Source organism: Cavia porcellus, unplaced genomic scaffold, assembly GCF_034190915.1.
Source record: "Cavia porcellus strain 051 isolate PalLab524CR breed Dunkin Hartley unplaced genomic scaffold, mCavPor4.1 scaffold_12, whole genome shotgun sequence".
Taxonomy (NCBI): domain Eukaryota; kingdom Metazoa; phylum Chordata; class Mammalia; order Rodentia; family Caviidae; genus Cavia; species Cavia porcellus.
In genome coordinates, this window is record NW_026947495.1 from 83,907,243 (window position 1) to 83,924,727 (window position 17,485).

At 42.7% G+C, this 17,485-nt stretch overlaps 1 protein-coding gene across 3 annotated transcripts in view; it reads right to left on the bottom strand.

Annotated features, from left to right (window-relative positions):
- Positions 1-17,485, bottom strand: part of Orc2 (origin recognition complex subunit 2) — a 36,926-nt gene extending 19,441 nt beyond the window's left edge. The window contains exons 1-8 of one of the 3 annotated variants that reach the window (XM_005000706.4): positions 16,210-17,485; positions 14,221-14,273; positions 12,760-12,863; positions 11,764-11,907; positions 9,569-9,658; positions 2,273-2,362; positions 1,520-1,551; positions 75-132 (exon numbers count right to left, since the gene is read on the bottom strand). In XM_005000706.4, coding sequence (XP_005000763.2) covers positions 75-132; positions 1,520-1,551; positions 2,273-2,362; positions 9,569-9,658; positions 11,764-11,907; positions 12,760-12,853 — 508 coding nt within the window. In that variant the 5' untranslated portion in view covers positions 12,854-12,863; positions 14,221-14,273; positions 16,210-17,485. The remainder of the gene's footprint in view (positions 1-74; positions 133-1,519; positions 1,552-2,272; positions 2,363-9,568; positions 9,659-11,763; positions 11,908-12,759; positions 12,864-14,220; positions 14,274-16,209) is intronic. The other 2 variants (XM_005000705.4, XM_003463350.5) reach the window with 2 other exon arrangements.

Genomic DNA, 17,485 nt, shown 5'->3' on the forward strand with positions numbered 1-17,485 from the left:
CAGAACAAAACAACAACAAAATTGAAGCAACAGAGGTGGTGGGAGGCCTTCTTTTTCATATAAGAAGTACATACCTATTAATCTCTTTCTTAGACTTCGAGGTGGTGTAGACTGCAATTCATTTTTGTTGTTCTGTTTAAAAATAAAAGCATGACAAATAAATACATAATACAGTGGAAGTTAATGACAGATCTGAGAGAAAGGCTAAAAAGGAGTATTTCTTTGCAAGAGACTAAGTTAGAATGAAAGAAATTTAGTCCTACAGCTAAAAGATTATGACAAATGAATCTGGAAACAAAAGAGTATCACAAGAAAAACACAAGACATTCCAAAGGACTACTCGTGTTTCTAGACACTGAATTCCAGATATTTAAAAAGTTTGTATGTACTATTATTGTGTAAAGAACTGCACCTACAACCTTGGGAAAGTTTATGTTTTTTGAGACAGTGTAACATTAGGTAGTGCAGGCTGGCCGTGAATTCGCTTATGTAGCTCAGGCTGGCCTCAAATTTACAGAGATCCTCCTGCCTCAGCCTCCTGAATACTGGGATTACAAGTATGCACCACCACACCTAGTACACTCCCCATTCTAAAACAGTGCACTAAACCTGCCCTGGTGGAATTATCTCTTGTTTTAATAAGTACCCTTGATCAATGGGTTTTCTGATGATGTAGTCTATCAATGGCGTGCAATGTGAAACAATGCTATAATAGATCTCAATTCCTGCTGAGTTAAAATAGTAAGTTTTGTCTTTTGTACTGATAAAACACACAAGACACAGCAAAGGAAAAAGCATTACTAACAACAGCAGAGGCTCTATGTCTACTCCTATACCTAGACTGACTTTAGTATTCCTGAAAAGGCTGTTAGCCTAGCTTTGAATGTCTATATTCTTCCTTTTTGGTCTTTTTAAAGCCTTGCTATGTAGTTCAAGTTGGCCTCAAATTCAAAGTGATCCTCCTGCCTCAGCCTCCCAAATAATGAGATTATGGACGTGTGCCAGCGTACCTGGCCCTGTACTCAATTCTTGGCTGAGGGTTCCTTTGACCATGCCTGTGTACAGCCCAGACATGTCTAAGTCTACAGGCACCAAGTCCTGGACACATTTACTACCCACATCTCTGATGGCCTGGGATCCCCATGTTCATCTTAGCTTGCCCAGATTCAAGTAGGCCACTTGATAAAGCACAGTTAAGAAATTCCACCAAAACACAAAGGACACAAAAAACTGTCGATTCTTTCCAGGTAGCTTGTAATGAGCCTACCTAAACCACCTTATTTAAACCATAAACAAAAGTAAATCATAACAATAAGATTTTGTTTTGTTTTTTGAGCCAGGATCTTACTATGTAGCCCAAGCTGGCCTCAAACTCACAGCAGTCTACCTGCCTCCGCTTCCTGATTGCTGGGATTACAGGTGTGCTTGTAATGAGTCCACCTAAACCACCTGACTTTTGAAATGTAAACCACACCCTGGCTAACACTAAGGTTTTTGTTGTTTGTAGTCAGTCGCTTACCTTTGGCTGAACTTTGTCCGAAGCAGAGTGCCCTAAAAGAAACAAAAAGCCAAGACTTATCATAAATACTTTACCTTGTGTCATCGTCTAGTTTTGTTAAAAGCACAGTTGTAGTTTTTACACGGAAGTACCTCGTATGATTAGAACCCCAACTGCATCTCCCCTAGAGGCTACAGCACCATCAGTAATCTCTTGACTAGTCTCATAGTGTCAGCTACTTCCTCCATTTCTGTGACATTCTAATAAGAAAAAATTGAGCTTTGATCATTTTCAATTATGAAAAAGTACACTTTAGTAAGGACTCAGGAGGCTGAGGCAAGAGGATCACTGTAAGTTTGAGATCAAGCTGGGCTACAAAGTGAGCTCATGGACTGCATAGTGAGACCCTGTCTCAAAGAGACAAACAACAGTACTGTTAAACCAAGTTGCAATAGACTGCTCCAAAATTCTCTCTATACTATTAAGACTTCCACTCCCCAAAGGCCGATGCCAAATTGTGTGTGAACAGCTGGCTAACGCAAGCAGATGACAGCAGGACTCGGCACTGGTCCTGCCAACACCCACACCTCAGTCAGCACAAAGCAACCCCTGCTAACTGATGAACACCGTGGGCTGGAGCACTAATGGCATTTTGGTGAATTTTCAAAACAGAAATAAAGAAAATGTATGAGTAATATTAATTCAGAAAAGAAAAAAGTAACATACTCTAATTTGAAACATGGAAATGGTTTTCAAAGAGAGGTAAAGACTTACCCTTACTACTCTGAGAGATGCTTTTAATTTCAGGATCATTTTTCAAACTGAACGAAACATTTTTTCTCGGTGTTTTTGCTAGTTCAGAAGCTGTAACCCAAAAAGAAATACATGAAAACCCTTGGAATGAATAGCAGGAGACAATCAGGGCACAAGGCCCGCTGCAGGCTGTCTTCCCCTTAGCCGTGCAGAAGCTTTTCAGTCTGACGTGATCTCATTTGCTGCTTTTCGGGATTATTTCTGGCGCACTGGGGTCCTATTACGAAGTCCTGCCTGTGCCTATGCTTCTGAATGTTACATATTCATCTTCCATCAAGTTCTATATTGATGTTAGTCTAGTACACGGTGACAGACAATGGCTCTAGATCCAGTCACACGTAGATAGCCGATTTTCCCAGCACCGCGTATGGTAGAGGTTGTCTTTCCTCAGTGTGTGCTCTGTCCCTTAGTAAAAGGACCAGCAGCCGAAGGTGCCTGGGGTTGCGCCTGCCTCCTCCAGGCTGTTCCACTCACCCACAGGTCTGTTTCCTACTAGGGCACTACTGTTTGTGGTGTCTCCTGCTCTACTCTTGTGCAAGACTGCTTTGCTATTCCGGGTCTCTCTTGGTTCCATATGAAGTTTAGGATTATGTACTCCAGTTATATGAGAAACGCTGTTAACATCTGGATTGGAATTACACTAGACCTGTGTATCGGTTTGGGAAGTATGGCCATTTTAATAATGCTGGCCCTGCCTCTCTAGAATAGGCAGCACACTTCCACTTGCTTTCTCTATTTTTTTGTACCAGGACCTTGTTCTTGCCAGACAGGTGTGGTGCTGCTGAACTTACTGCGGCCCCACCCTTCCACTTTACAATGTCCTCATCTATAACACATAAATTCTTTCTTTTTTTTTTTTATTCTTGTGGTATTTCTTTTTTTTTTTTTTAAATTTAAAAGGAAAAAGAGAAAAAAAAAAGCAGAACAACACAAAACAGGGTAAGGGTACAAGTAATTCAGAATTACAAAAAAAAAAAAAAACCACTAAGCTCTCACCAGTTAATAGATTACACGCTATCATCTTAGAAACGGTGCTTCAGGTCACAGGATCAAAGCATACAAAGTGAACATTCAAACAGTGAGACTGCAAATAGCTGTGTTCAGTAATCCAATCAAAAATATTAATATGGTCTTCTATTTAACACACCTAAATACCCTTGCTGTTGTTTCCTTTAGGGCACTTTTTTTCCCCCTCTCTTTATTACAACAAAATTTACACATTTTGGGTTTTAGATCTAAGGGATCTCCCTTAGATCTTATTACTTTTTTTTTTTTTGTAAGAGAATAAAATCAAGCATGATAAAACAAAGCTGTCAGTTAAAACCAAGGATAGACATAGCGCATGATGTAAAAACAGAGTACAAGGTTATCAACAATGGTTACCATAATGCCTTTTGCTTCCTTATCTTTCTTTCTTTTTTTTTTTGGTCTTTTTCCTTTTTATTGGTACCAGGGATCAAATTCACGACTGCCTGCTTACAAGGCAGGCGCTTATGCCGCTGAGCTAAATCCCCAGCCCCCAACACATAAATTCTTAAAAGACAAAATAAAATCCTATCTTCTGCTTTCACAAAGGTAGATAAACCCATACTGTATTAAAAGTACTATTTTACCTTTACTAATATCTTCCCAGCATCTTAAATCTTTCACTTACACACAAATTTCTTTAAAAAAAAAAAACAAGTGAGGGCTAGGGACGTAGCTCAGCAGCCCAGTGCCTGTCAGGCAAGTGCGAGGCTGTGGGCTCCCCTCCTGGTACCAAAACTAAATCTGCATGCTTATAATCTCAGTACTCAGGAGGCTGAGACCGGAGGACTGCCTTGAGTTGGAGGCCAGCCTGGGCTACACAGCAAGACCCTGTCTCACCAAAAAAAGAAAAAAAGAGAAAAAAACTCATTTTGATCTTGTTGCTTTGGTAATTATCACTTTCCTCTCCTCCCCACCAACATTTTACACTCCTCCCATTGCTCTGCAAAGGGTACAAAGGGCTAGAAAGCAGGCTCTAAAGCTAAATATGCACTGTCATGTTAATGTCTCTTAAATCACCTATAAGTGTGATGTTCTTTATTTTGAGTCTAAAACTGTAATACATATGTCTAATGCACTAAGCTTATGCCGTGGCTATCTCCTTGCTAAGCAGATGAACAGCTGCCTTCTGTGAGACCTCCAGAAGTCAGGGGCCCTGAGTCCTGACCTGGTCACTCCACGGCCACTCCTGGCCACAGTGTCTGTGCATCCCCTCACCTACCCCATGCCCTCACTGCTGTCTCACACACCCACCGTGGGCATCGATGCCCGGGTGACCAAGGCACGCCTCTCCCTACAACACCTGCGACCTCTGCCCTCAGCCGAAGGTGTGTATGCTGTCGCTCGCCACAGGCCCCTCTCCAGTCCCCTTCATTAGAGCCTGCTGCGGCCTGAGCTCCAGTCATATCTCAGGACTCAGCAGAGGCCCACAAGAGTCACAAGCTCTCCCTAGAATATCCCTGTTCCCTAACAAATCCCCGTCTACCCTTCTAGCCCAGGCACTACAAAATGCCTTGATTTCCCCCAAAAGATGCCTTTCTATTGTGAGCAGCCACTGTGTAGCTCCTACACAGCTCTATGGTGGCTGGGCAGCAACACTGAAGGGTGCAGGCTTTAACGTTAGATAGTGTGAAACCTAGGCCTGGCTCTGCCATCCGTGGTTTTGTACAAATTACAGGCTTTTCTAGGTAGACAGGTACCTACATGCTAAGATCTGTGCTCAGTGCTCCCACTGACTCTAACTGGTATGTCACACAGAGATGCATCACATGCTGCATCCTGTGAGAGACAGGCAGAGACTGCACGGAGCACGGAGCACGGAGCCCAGTCCACAGGAGCTGCTTGGGAGTGACCACTACCATTACCGCCACATCATAAAATCATCTGAGGCTGTTCTTTATTATTTGTATCACCAACCTGTGTCTTAATCATGACGGATGCATCACTTTCAAGGAGCAATAGCTCCACCGTGTAGACCTTCACCTACTACTGACAAACAGTTTAAGACTGTTACTTTTTAAGAACCGGCAGAAACACGGACACTTGTACCTCTCCGCATGAGCGTGTCTCTCCTCGTTTCCTGCCAGCTAAGAGGTGTCCATGCTGTGTGCTGCTCACTGTGTCAGCCTGTTTCTTTGTTTGCCTCTGCTGCCTCTGCAGCCTCCCGCACCCATTACCAATCCACCCCAGGCCTTTACTCTTGAGTCTGATTTCTCAACATAAAGTTCTGACTACAAAACTGGGCAGACAACAAACACTGGCAGCCCAGTGAACAGGAAAATCACTGCTGGCCCTCACTGCCCAGCCTACTTCAGATGACAGCCTCCCCCTGGGCATGCCCGCCTGCCCGCCCACCTGGCGTGACACCCACCCTGCTCTCCTAGGTAAGCTTCCACTCGTCCCTCCACAGCCACTGCGACATGGACCTACTATTGTCTCTAATGCGTTTCCTTGAACTGTTATTTCAGGGTCTTTCACAATTAAAACGAATACTCACAGCAAAAATAAAATAATGCCTGCTTTCCTTCTTGCAAGCTGTCCTGCTTATCAGCACCAAGTATGTGGCCCATAGGCCAGTGTCAAGCCCCATAGCTGTTTCCAGCTCCTGACTGCAGCGATGAGGAACAACGTACAGAAGCTCTCCTGCAGGGGTCGCTGGACATGCCAGACGATGCAGGCTTAGGAACACAGGGTGCTGCTGAGCTGGTGCACAATGTGGGCAGCGGCGCGAGGTTAATTCATCACCTCATCCCAAAAGCACACAGAATCTATCGCCCATTTGTTCACAAAGTTTCAATGTATGCATAAGCTAACAGGTTACACTGCTGGAATCAGCTCCTCCAGTAAATGATTAAAACGAATTCTGAGCATGTGGCTGGTACTGTTTGGAATTAGAATTAAAAATGAATACTGCAGCTGGCGTGGTGGCACACACCTGTAACCCCGGCACTACAGGAAGCTAGTGAAAGACTTAACTTCATGCCCTGCTTGGGCAACTAAGTGAGACCCTGTCTTAAAATAAAAACAGGAACTTGGAATGCAGTTCAGGCAAAGGCCCAGTACCACAGAATAAAAGCTCATTTGTCCAATTTCAATACTGATAAGCAAATTTTTTGCTCAAAATGTGCATAGGAGCACTGAATACAATGAATCACTACTTAATGTGTAATGTACTTTAGTTTCTAATGTGTGTGACAGAGAGCTACAAAGAATGATTATCTATATTGGGGCTAACAATTGCAAGCCACTGGGCGAACTCTCCCTTCCCCTTGTTTGGGGACTCTTCTGCTTATGGCAGGTAGCCTGGACAGAGACTATCTATCCTGGAGAATGAAAATACTTACTCACTGGCGTGTTACAGAAAAAGTCTGCTGAACTCTGCACTATATTTATCATACATAAACATGACTTCTGGCAAACTAAGAGTTTTCATAATTTTTTTTTGCTGTGTCATACTTGGTCTGATAAGTAGAATTAACTGTATGGCTACACTTTGTAAAAAATTAGGGCATGTTTAACCTCCTTCCCAAACCTAGCCCTGATAATCATTATATTCTCTGCTTCTGTGAGTTTACTGACTTTTTGAGATTCCACATGTACAATGAGGCAGCACCTGTCTCCCAGTCCTGGCTTAACGATAATACTTACTATGATGTCCTCTGGGTTCACCCATGCTTCCGCAATGACAGGACTTCCTTATTTTTTAAAGGCTGAGTAGTATTCTACTATGTACCTATGCCATCTTTATTTACCTGCTGGTACACGTTTAGGATGACTACCATGAATACCACCTGGCACAGCAGGGGGGATTTCACTCTAAGACTCTCACCTCCGTGTGACACTCAGCAGTATGAGCTCGGCCTTCTACAACCTTCCTTCACATCGTCTTTCTCCACTCTGCCGAGTCCTGCCACACCCCCGCCCTTGGCACCTCTACCTTTTTTGGTAGTGGGACCATGCACTTGGCACAGGCACTTCTATCTTTACACCTTGGTTTGCATCTAGGATGCACCCTGGATATATTCTCTGTTTGCCAAAACCTTTTAATGTAATTCAGCCTATTAGCCTTACATCACTGTCAATCCAATTATATGAAATTATCATTAATGACTTCCTGACTTGGTCATTTATATTAAGTGACAAAATGTCCCTGCTAAAGACATTGGATTTCATTGATATAGTTAGTTGGCAATAATACTTAATGAGTCAAAGGAACCCTTTAAATGTTGGGGACCACAAATTCATAATGGCTAATTTTATGTATTTCCCTATGGTATAAAATGGAATCTGGGATTATTGGTGCCAGCCATCTAAGATTTGTCATTGACTCTTCTAAGCATCAGATCATCTATGTCCTCAAGTCTGAGACTTCCACCAACCTATATGACCCTTCGCTGACCCTGCCTCTCACTGTATACACCTAATAAGCAATGGCTGCTTTTGCGCTGAGACTGACTTCCCAGCCATTCATGTACTACTAAACATGTCTGTTTTTCACTTTTCTCGCCATACCCTTAAGACAGACGAAGAGGTTGGCGGGGTTCCTGATATTTAAAGACTAAATATTTAAAATGTATCTCTAAGAGAACCACATTTCTTTCAGGTGTGATGTTAGAAATGCACATGAGGGTAACAGTCGAGGGTTTTGCTTCGTTTGTAGATACTCAGCTAAGTCAGCACTCATTGATGAGATGGAGAAGCATGGCTTGGTTCCTGCTGTGAGCCCCATGTTTCCCTGACCTGACAGTTCTCCAGTGTTCTCCACCTTGCTCCTCTAGTCTAGGGTTTCACTTTGTTCCTGGTGCCTGCCTGATCTTTCCTTTCATAATTATACAAGTGTTTTTCTCTAGTTTCTCTGAGCTTCTATACATGCTCAGTAATTTCTGCAGATCTAAAAACTTTTAATTTCTTGATATAGATGATGATACTAAATTCCACATCATTTAAAGTAAGTTATTTTACTTTCCATTTATACTCAAAATCACTGATACATTCAACATTGTATTGTTTAGAAAAACGAAACGGAATCTGTCAAATGATTACATTCCTCTTTTGTTTTTTGTACCAGGGATCGAACTCATGACCATGTGCTTGCAAGGCAGGTGCTTATATCACTGAGCTAAATCCCCAGCAAAAATGATTATATTCCTAAACATTTATAACGACTTTCTTATCCATATCATCATTTAACAAGTGCATTTTTCACTCATCTCTGATTTACATGGACCACTAGCTAAAATGACTGAAATGACATTTAAGAAATTTATGACTATAGGTTAGCTTTCTTATAAGACTTTTACATTTTACCAGGTAGGTAATTATTCTACACTTTTCGGTATTTCTGACTCTTTATATATTCACAGAAATTAATTTTCAATGTACTTTCATATGTATTATTTCCTTTCCTTAAAGCTTTCAAAAATGATATCTTCTCACGTCACAAGACTCAAATATGGTGTCATCCAGTTTCTTTTAAAGATTAAAAATTTTTTTTGTCTTTTTTTTTTTTTTTATCAGTACCAGGGATTGAACTCACGACCACACACTTGCAAGGCAGGTGCTTATGCCGCTGAGCTAAATCCCCATGCAATTTGTTACAGTCTACTCCTCTAAAAATCAGCAGTGCAAGTTTAGTTTTTTTAGTTTTTTTGGTGCTGGGGATCTAACTCACAACCTCATGCTTGCCAGGGAGGCGTTTACGCCATTAAGCTAAATCCCTAGCCCAGCAGTGCGAATTTAATTAATGGGGCTAGGGAGATTGCTCAGTGGTAGAGTTGTTGCCTTGCATACACAAGGTCCTGAGTTCTATCCCAGTACCACAAAACCAAGCAAGCAAGCAAGCAAAACTTAATTAATAAAAGTGGTAACTCTGGTAAGAAAAACGTAGAAGAGACCACTCTTAGCCGTGTTATATGCACACATGACTTGAGTCACTCATTTCACAGAATCTGCTAGGAACCGGAGCCACACACTGTGGGGGAACAAAGGAACAGCCCTGCCTTCCTACCAGGGCACGTGCCCTCCTGCGGAAAGGAAGACACTTGAGTGTGTGAACAGTAACTAAAGAACTGCCCTGGCTTAGCACCTGCCTGCCAACTTGCCACGGCCCCACTGTGAGCAGGGTGATGCCATGCTCTCATTTGGGGAATGCAATGGTGCAACCGTTGTAGGCAATCGGCTAAATGAGTCTTAGGGCAAATAATGATTATAGAAATTAGAAAAGCAACATACCTAACTTCGCCATCTTTTCAGGGTACTTTCTATTCTGAAAAGAATAAACTTTATTCCCACCATCTGTAGCAGTGCCATTTTTCAAAGATTCTGAAAAAGAAAACATATTTAACTTACAAGAAAAAAAAAAAAAAAACACCCACCAGATAAATATTAACTAAAAACTTTGAGTTATGCTTCTTACTACATACCATATAACATTCACCAAATTATTCTTAAAATCTTTTTTTTCTTTTTTTGCAGTTCTTGGGATGGAACCCAGAGCCTCACTCAAGCTAGGCAAGGACCGTATCACTGAGCTACATCCCCAGCCCTTTTTAAAAATATGTTGAGACAGGTCCCAAGGAACTATCCTGGGATTGGATACCCTCCCCTCATCCTGTCCTCATCCCAGGTGCCTCAAGAGCGACTCTTGCTGTGGGTCTTGCATATTAACACACTGCCTTTATAATCAAAAGCCATTTTTAAGGAAACACATGGCTAAGAATGTAGCTTAATGAGAGTGTGTGCTTAGCATGAATAAGACCCTGGGCTTGAGCCCTAACACTAAAAAACACGAAAGTTTCTCTTTTGGAATATTGTGTTTGTTTGCTTATTTATTTATGGGCCTTTTAATGGGAGGGGCTGTATAGTCTAGATTGGCCTCAAATTCTCAGCCATCCTGCTCAGCCTTCCGAGTACTGAGATTATAGGTATGAGCCACCACTCCTGGCTTAGAATACTGTTTTAAGATCTTCTTAGGGCTAGCACATAAGCAGTTAACCCAAAGTTCTATTCAGAAAATGTCCTAATGATGTCAACTGTGTAGTTAGGGACACTGAGGAGATTCTACTGCCTACCAGACACCTAACCAGGGCCATGGTTCAATTCAGGAAGCTGAAATCTAAATCCACCTTTCAGCACCTAAAATGGGGAAACTAAACCAGAAGCAGCACTGATTTAAGAAACAAACGAAGTTGTGGTGGTGCACACCTGTAATCCTGGCACTTGGAAGGCTGAAGCAGGACTGCCCTGAGTTCAAGAGCAGCCTGGGCTTCATAGTGAGACCCTGTCTCAAAAAATCAAAAAGAAAGAAAGAAAAGGGGCTGGGGATTTAGCTCAGTGGCATAACCGCCTGCCTTGCAAGCAGGCAGTCGTGAGTTCGATCCCTGGTACCGATAAAAAGGAAAAAGACAAAAAAAGAGAAAGAAAGAAAGATGTGAAAAAGGTCGGAGTCGTCAAAATGGTCATTTACAGGGCAGGTGTAAGAGTGAAAACACATACATGAGGGAGATAGGAGGCACAGAACGGATAGATGGAGAGATAACCCAGGGACACCAGGGTTTCTAGAAAGCAAACTCCTCCATTTTTAATGCTGAACTATTCCCAGGGCTCCTGGTAACCTACAACACTCATTTCTCTTTGATTTTTATTTTTTTAGGCCTGTTGAAATGACTATCTCTATATCCAGCAGAACCCTAATTAAAATATAATTCAATTCAAGCCTAAAATGTGTCTTAGGTATAATTAGGCAGGACTTTGTTTTAAGTGTTAAAAAGAAATAAGCAAAGCTCACTACCAACATGCCTCCACTGGGACACTACTTTCTGGCATATTTCTTCTATTTCTACAAAGACCAAAGTAACAATGAAGCGACTCGTTTAGTGAAATTACTTTTAGTTGGGCATGGTGGCATAGAGCTATAACCCCAGCAATCAGAAAGCTGAGGCAGGATCTTAGCTATAAAGTGACTTCAAGGTAGCCTCAAGTAAACAGTGAAGTCCTGTCAGGAAAGGGAAGGGACATTTCTCCCCAAGTCCAAGGGAATGGCTCAGCCGAACCTGTAATAATTGTGAAACTTTATCACTGTTTAAAAGAAAAAGAAAGTAACTGTATTTCTTTGTTTATTTTGGTAGTGGGGATTGAACCCAGTGTCTAATGCTAGCAACCCATGCAGTCTATCACTGAGCTATATCTCCAGCCTTCAGAGTGTTCACCTGTAGATTCCTTCTTTATGAAAATAATCAAGGGCAGGACTGGTTATTTGTTAACGAAAAAGAATTGTGGAGAAAAAAATCACCAAGGAAATACTTTTCAGAAGAGATATATTATTAAAGCACACTACTGTTTGACCTACCAGACTTTTAGGTATCCTGCAAAGCAGTTTCTGCTACTCGGAGAAACATTAACACATCCCCACCTCTACCATCAAATACCTTGAACGTTTTGTCCCAAAACTTTCACGTAGTTCTGATCCTTTAACACTTCTTGGTCACCTTCCTCCACACCATATTCCTGCTTTTTTATTATTTTCTGTGGATTGACCAAAAGCTGAGCTCGCTCTTTTTTTAATTTAGTACCTAGAAAAACATTCAAAGAATCAGAACATGGTAGGCATGCATCTTTCCTAAGCATTAAATTTAAGTACATAAACAAACTTGCACAACTTAAATGATCATTACATAGAAGCTGGGAAGTATTTTCTCTTTGATTCAGTCTTGACTTGTTGGGTGTGGTGGCACAGACCTAGAAACCCCAGCATCCACAGGGCAGGCTGAGGGAAGAGTGAGAGTCTGAGACCAGCCAAGACCCAGTCTTACGGACAATGCGTTTTTATATAGTAACTGGATAAAAACAAAAAAACCTTGAAAATCTATTATTTTGAGGGTCAAAGTAATCATGTATATTAAATTACAATGCATAGTTATTATTCACCAGTACAACAGAGAATTTTCCTTTAAGTAAGGCTGTTATTTACTTATGTATCTGGTACCGGTGACTGAACCCATGACCTTGCACTTGCCAAACAGGTGCTTATGCCTGCTGCTGAGCTAAATGCCTGGCCCTAAGGCTATAATTTAAATTTCAATTAAAGTTTTAAAGAAGTCTATGGTGGTGGGGGTATGCCTGTAACCCCATCACTCTGGGAGGCTGAGACAGGATGACTACAAATCTAAACCCAGCCTGTACGACTTAAGTGATTTAGGGAGACCCTGTTTCAAAATATAAATAGTTATAAAAAAGGAAAAGGGATTTGAGGTCCATCCCCAGTCTAATCCTGCCAATAAAAAAATTTGAAATGAGTAAATGAAAAATCAATTTTTAAGTTTCTTAGATGAAACACTCAGTGCTGTATTTTCAATATAAAATGTTTTGATATTTTAAAAAATGAAATGATCTATAAGCATCTCTTCAATACAATCACACAGTACCTCCTTCTCTATCAAGAATATGATTAAGCACATCATCATCTCCCACAAACTGGACCTCCAGCATCTTGTCTTCTTTTAATTCCAGTTTACTCATCACGGCCAACCTAAACAAAAGCAATAAACCAACATGACAATAAACTCATACCAACTGCCATATAAATTTAACATGCATAATAAATATATGCCCTTGCTTAACATTTTAGTCTTTTAAAGTAAGGAGCGGAGAATGGTGGCATGTGCCAGCAGTCTCAGCTACCTGGGAGGCTGAAGTTTGAGGATCACTTGAGCTCAGGAGTTTAATACCAGCCTGGGCAACACTGGGAGACCTCATCTCAAAAGAACAAAAGCAGGAAAAATATATTATCATTATGTCTTTTTGTACCAGGAATTGAACTCAGGACCTCATGCTTGCCAGGCAGGCACTGTTCTACTGAGCTATCGGCATCATTATGGTTTTGTCAGTAACTCAATAATTAATCTGAACAATAGGTTAAAAAGAGCCACCTATAATTTGCAGAGCTAAATCCAATGAAGATAACCAGTATACAATCTCAGGAAAACATTCTGCTTATAAAGACAGCTCTCACCCATCAATTTAAGAACCACATTAACAGAAACGAGTAGCTAACACACCAGAGTTTAGAAAAGGGATGGTCAAAACTGGGCGTGGTGGCTTACTCCTAGAGGCCGAGGCAGGATTATTATCATTGCAAATTTGAGACCAGCCTGGACTACAATATGAGCTCAAGGGCCAGCCTTAACTGTGTAGTAAGATCCTGTCTCAAAAAAGAAAAAAGGGGGGGATGGTCTAAGAGTAAAACTTTGGTAGATTTTATATGTGTTCACAAGAAAGATGCAGTTCACAGGGAATCCATGACCGCACTGGTGACCTTGCTGGATCAGTAACTCTTGAGGACTATCCTTGTGCTGGCTTCCCACTCTGGCTTTCTAGCAGTCTCAGTAACTACACAATAAACACGAATCTTTCCAGCACACTGTAGCCAGTTGAAAGAAATTGAAAGAAATTCTTTCAGCTTGACCAACTCTGGCTAGACAACAGTTAGCTTCAAATTTTAATTTTTTTCCTACTTTTTAAAACCAGTATGTATATGTGTATGTGGGGAATGTGTGTGGTGCTGGGGATTGAACCATGGCTTTGTGCATGCCTAGCAAGAGGTCTACCACTGAGCCACATCTCAGCCCTCTTTTCCTTCTGACAAAAGGAACTACTAACTGCAGCTCATGAGTTGTTATTTGTATGCAGATAATTAAATGTCACCAAGTCTTTCTCTTTTTTTTTCCAATCCATTTTATTCAAGGATAAAAAGAAAGAAAAAAGAGAAGAGGAAAAGGAAGAACAAGAAAAAAGAAAAAACTGTAACAAATTTCAAAACACGTAAATCAGTAGACCAGGTCTTTCTTAAGTGGCAAAAAGAAGTGACTTGTTTGGGTTTCATTTACCTTTTAAGGTACTACACATTCTGCAGCTGGAAAATTTAGACAGTTATCTGTAACTGGAAAAAGAACTCAGTCAGTGTTACATATAGCAAATGAAAGCAAGAAGTCCTTAAGAGTTAAAAAAACAAGATAAATAAAGGTCCTAACAAAGTTGCTATGATGACCTACACAGCGCAAAACTATCTTTACCTTCTGGTCAGAGTCCTACATAGGACATGTCGGTGGGGCAGAGAGAGGGCACAACTTAAGGAATTCTGATTATTGTAGGAACATGAAAAGTACTATATCCTCCTTTACTCCTTACAATCCTATGAGGCAATACTCTCTAAATACAGATAAAAAATACTTTGTCCAAGGGGCTGGGGATTTAGCTCGGCAGCATAAGCGCCTGCCTTGCAACCAGGCAGTCGTGAATTTGATCTCCATACCGATAAAAAGGAAAAAGACAAAAAAAAAAAAAAAAAAAAAACAACTTTGTCCATAATTTATATAAAACCCACTAGTAAAATACTCTCTTGGTTTATTTTCCTAGACATTACACTGCTTTCTTTGGGGGAAGCTGGGCAGATTAGAGAAAACGTTTAACGCAATTATATGGTATTTGTGCAAAATAAAGTTTTGTCACATTTGTATAAAGTACACAGTTTTCTTTTTTGAGGAGCTGCATGCCACACATTGCACGAGGCACTTTTATGCAGTCTATCAAGAAAATATTTTGTGTACCTTTGTGCATAATTTTCCCAACTTATAGGTAAGTGAGGTTAAATACCAATTTCACACAATTAGAAAGTAGGTTAGGGTTGAACGCCAACTTTAACTGATTCCTAAATTCCTGATCATTCTATTACACCATATACTTCTCCAGCCACTGAACAAAGATTTGTTAATTCTGTTTATTCTGACCTCTGGAAGCTACTCATAATCTCTATGTCTAATCATTTTTCCATGTGTCAGTACTCCAAATATCCAGACTTATACTATCCTAAGTTTCCAGATCATCAGGTTAAAAGTCACTAACTCTATCAAGCATATTTCAAAGAATATGGCCAGATGAAGCATTATCTACATTATTTTCACTTAATTATATACTGTTGCATTCCACAATTTCAATCAGCTACAATGAGCAACTGCGATGAAACAAATGGGTGAAGTTGAAATACTAAGGAGTCTACATGGCAGAAGATACAAACAAAAGTCAAAAAATAAAACCATGAACAAAATTTTTGGCTCTGAGCTCTAGCAAATCAGGAAGTTTCTCATCAGCAAAAGTTTTGTAGTTCTTTGGGAGGTGGATTTTCAAGGAAACTTTGTAGGAAAAAAATATTCTGGGCAAGTGATATTGCCTGTAAGCCATCCCCCATGGAGGTTTAAGTAAGAATTGTCTGGACTGAGGCAGCTAAACTCACTCAAGTCTTGTTTGTTGCCAAGTCCAGAACAAACAAAATCATCACAAAAGAAATTTACAGCAAGACCTCATAAGAAAACTTCATCCCTCTCCAACAGCTCCTGAAAAAAACTACTACTCATCACACAATAAAGTGAAAACATGTATAGTGACTGTCTTCATCCTTCAAGGCACTGGCTGGGGAGTTAAAAGAGTACAGCGCACCAAGTGCTAACAGCAGCAGCAACACATTTCCCTGAGAAACAAAGAATCTGATGTACTTTTTAAACATGTAATTTTTTTAAAAAAGTGCTACAGTTTAGTAACTAAGCAGTGGTACCAGATAACCTGGGTTTAATTTCAACTTTACATATTATATCTGGGTGACTTTGTCCAAAGTCATGAGGATGCAATGAGATGCATGCTTCCGACACTCTGAAAGTGCTCAGGAAACCTTCTCTGCTGTTGGTATTTTCACTCCGGAGTTCAAAGCCACCATGCAGGTCTCTCTGTTACTCATGTTCCACATAGCAGGAAAGTGCCCAGTGCCTGACTAATGCTGGACACCAAGGGGATTACGCTATTTTTCTTCAGATATTGCAAATTACCTGGCGGAGGCGTCACGGTCACCGAAGGTCCCAACTGAAAAATGGAAGTATCCACTCGCTTCTACAGCGCTCCGCCGCCACGGTCGGGTCTGCGGCACCGTTTCGCGCCCGCGGACGCCCGGCAGCGGGGCATCCAGGCGCTGCTCGGAGTGGCGGGGGCGCGGCGCTCCCTGGCCGCCCACAGGTCCCCGCCTGCCAGGTGGCCGGTGCCCTGACTGGGCCGCGCCGCACGTTAGACGCCGGGGCGCAGGGATCGCCGCTGCACGAGACGCCGAGGAGCGCTCGCCTCACTGGCAGGAGAGGCGCCGCTAGGTCTCTGCGGGCCGCCTAGCTAGCGACCGACGCTGCCCTGCCGGATCGTGGCTGTGGGGAAAGCGATCCTGACGCAGAGACCTGCGGAGAGCTCAAGCACGCCGCGGGAGCTAGAGGGAGAGAGTGCACCGAGAGCCGCGGGAGAGGGAAATCAGCCGAGGACACACCGAATCTCCCGCCCTGCCAGGGGGCGGTGCCCAAAAGAGCCAGTAGGAAGTGGAGTCGGTGAGAGCGACGGCTCTGTTAACCAACTAGAATCTGTCAGTGGGTTTACCCGTCCGGAAACTTGAGGAAAAAGAATCCCTGAATGCTGGGTTCCGGCCTGCCTTTTCTTTTTCTGTTTCCGGGGAAGGCAGAGTCGCTGTCCTAGAGAGAGGGACTCGTGGGGCGGAGGTGCGCGTCGGCTTCTCTGGCTGCCTTCTTGAGAGGAAGAAGGTAGTGGGACTGGGTTCGCTTCAAGTTTTTCTTCCTTATTTACCGGGAAAGGCAGCACACCGGGCACCCGAGGGTGTGGGAGGAGGCCGGTGCTCCCCTAGACCGGGAGAGGCTTCTGGCTGCAGGTCCCCGGGCGGGGCCCTGGGAGTGGTGGCCGGCGGCCAGCTCGTGCTGGTCGGAGGAGGAGGAGGAGAGCGTCCGGAGCGGCGGGGCGGCGAGGAGGCGACGCCCCCGGGCGCCGCTCAGGCTGGAGGGAGAGTGAGGCCGTCTGGAGCCGCCCACGGACTCAGCGGGGAGAAGCCCCGCGGGTTCCTCGGCCGGCCGGCTCGGGTGGCAGCGCTTAAGACCTCGCCGGAGCTGGGCTGGCGGCTCGGGAGGACGTCCGAGCGTGTGCACACTAGCACCACACACACAGGCGAGTGAGTACACACACAGGTGAGCCGGACACAGGTGAATACAGACACAGGTGAGTACACACAGACACACACACACAGATGAGGACAGACGTTCCTTGGTTATCGACACACCC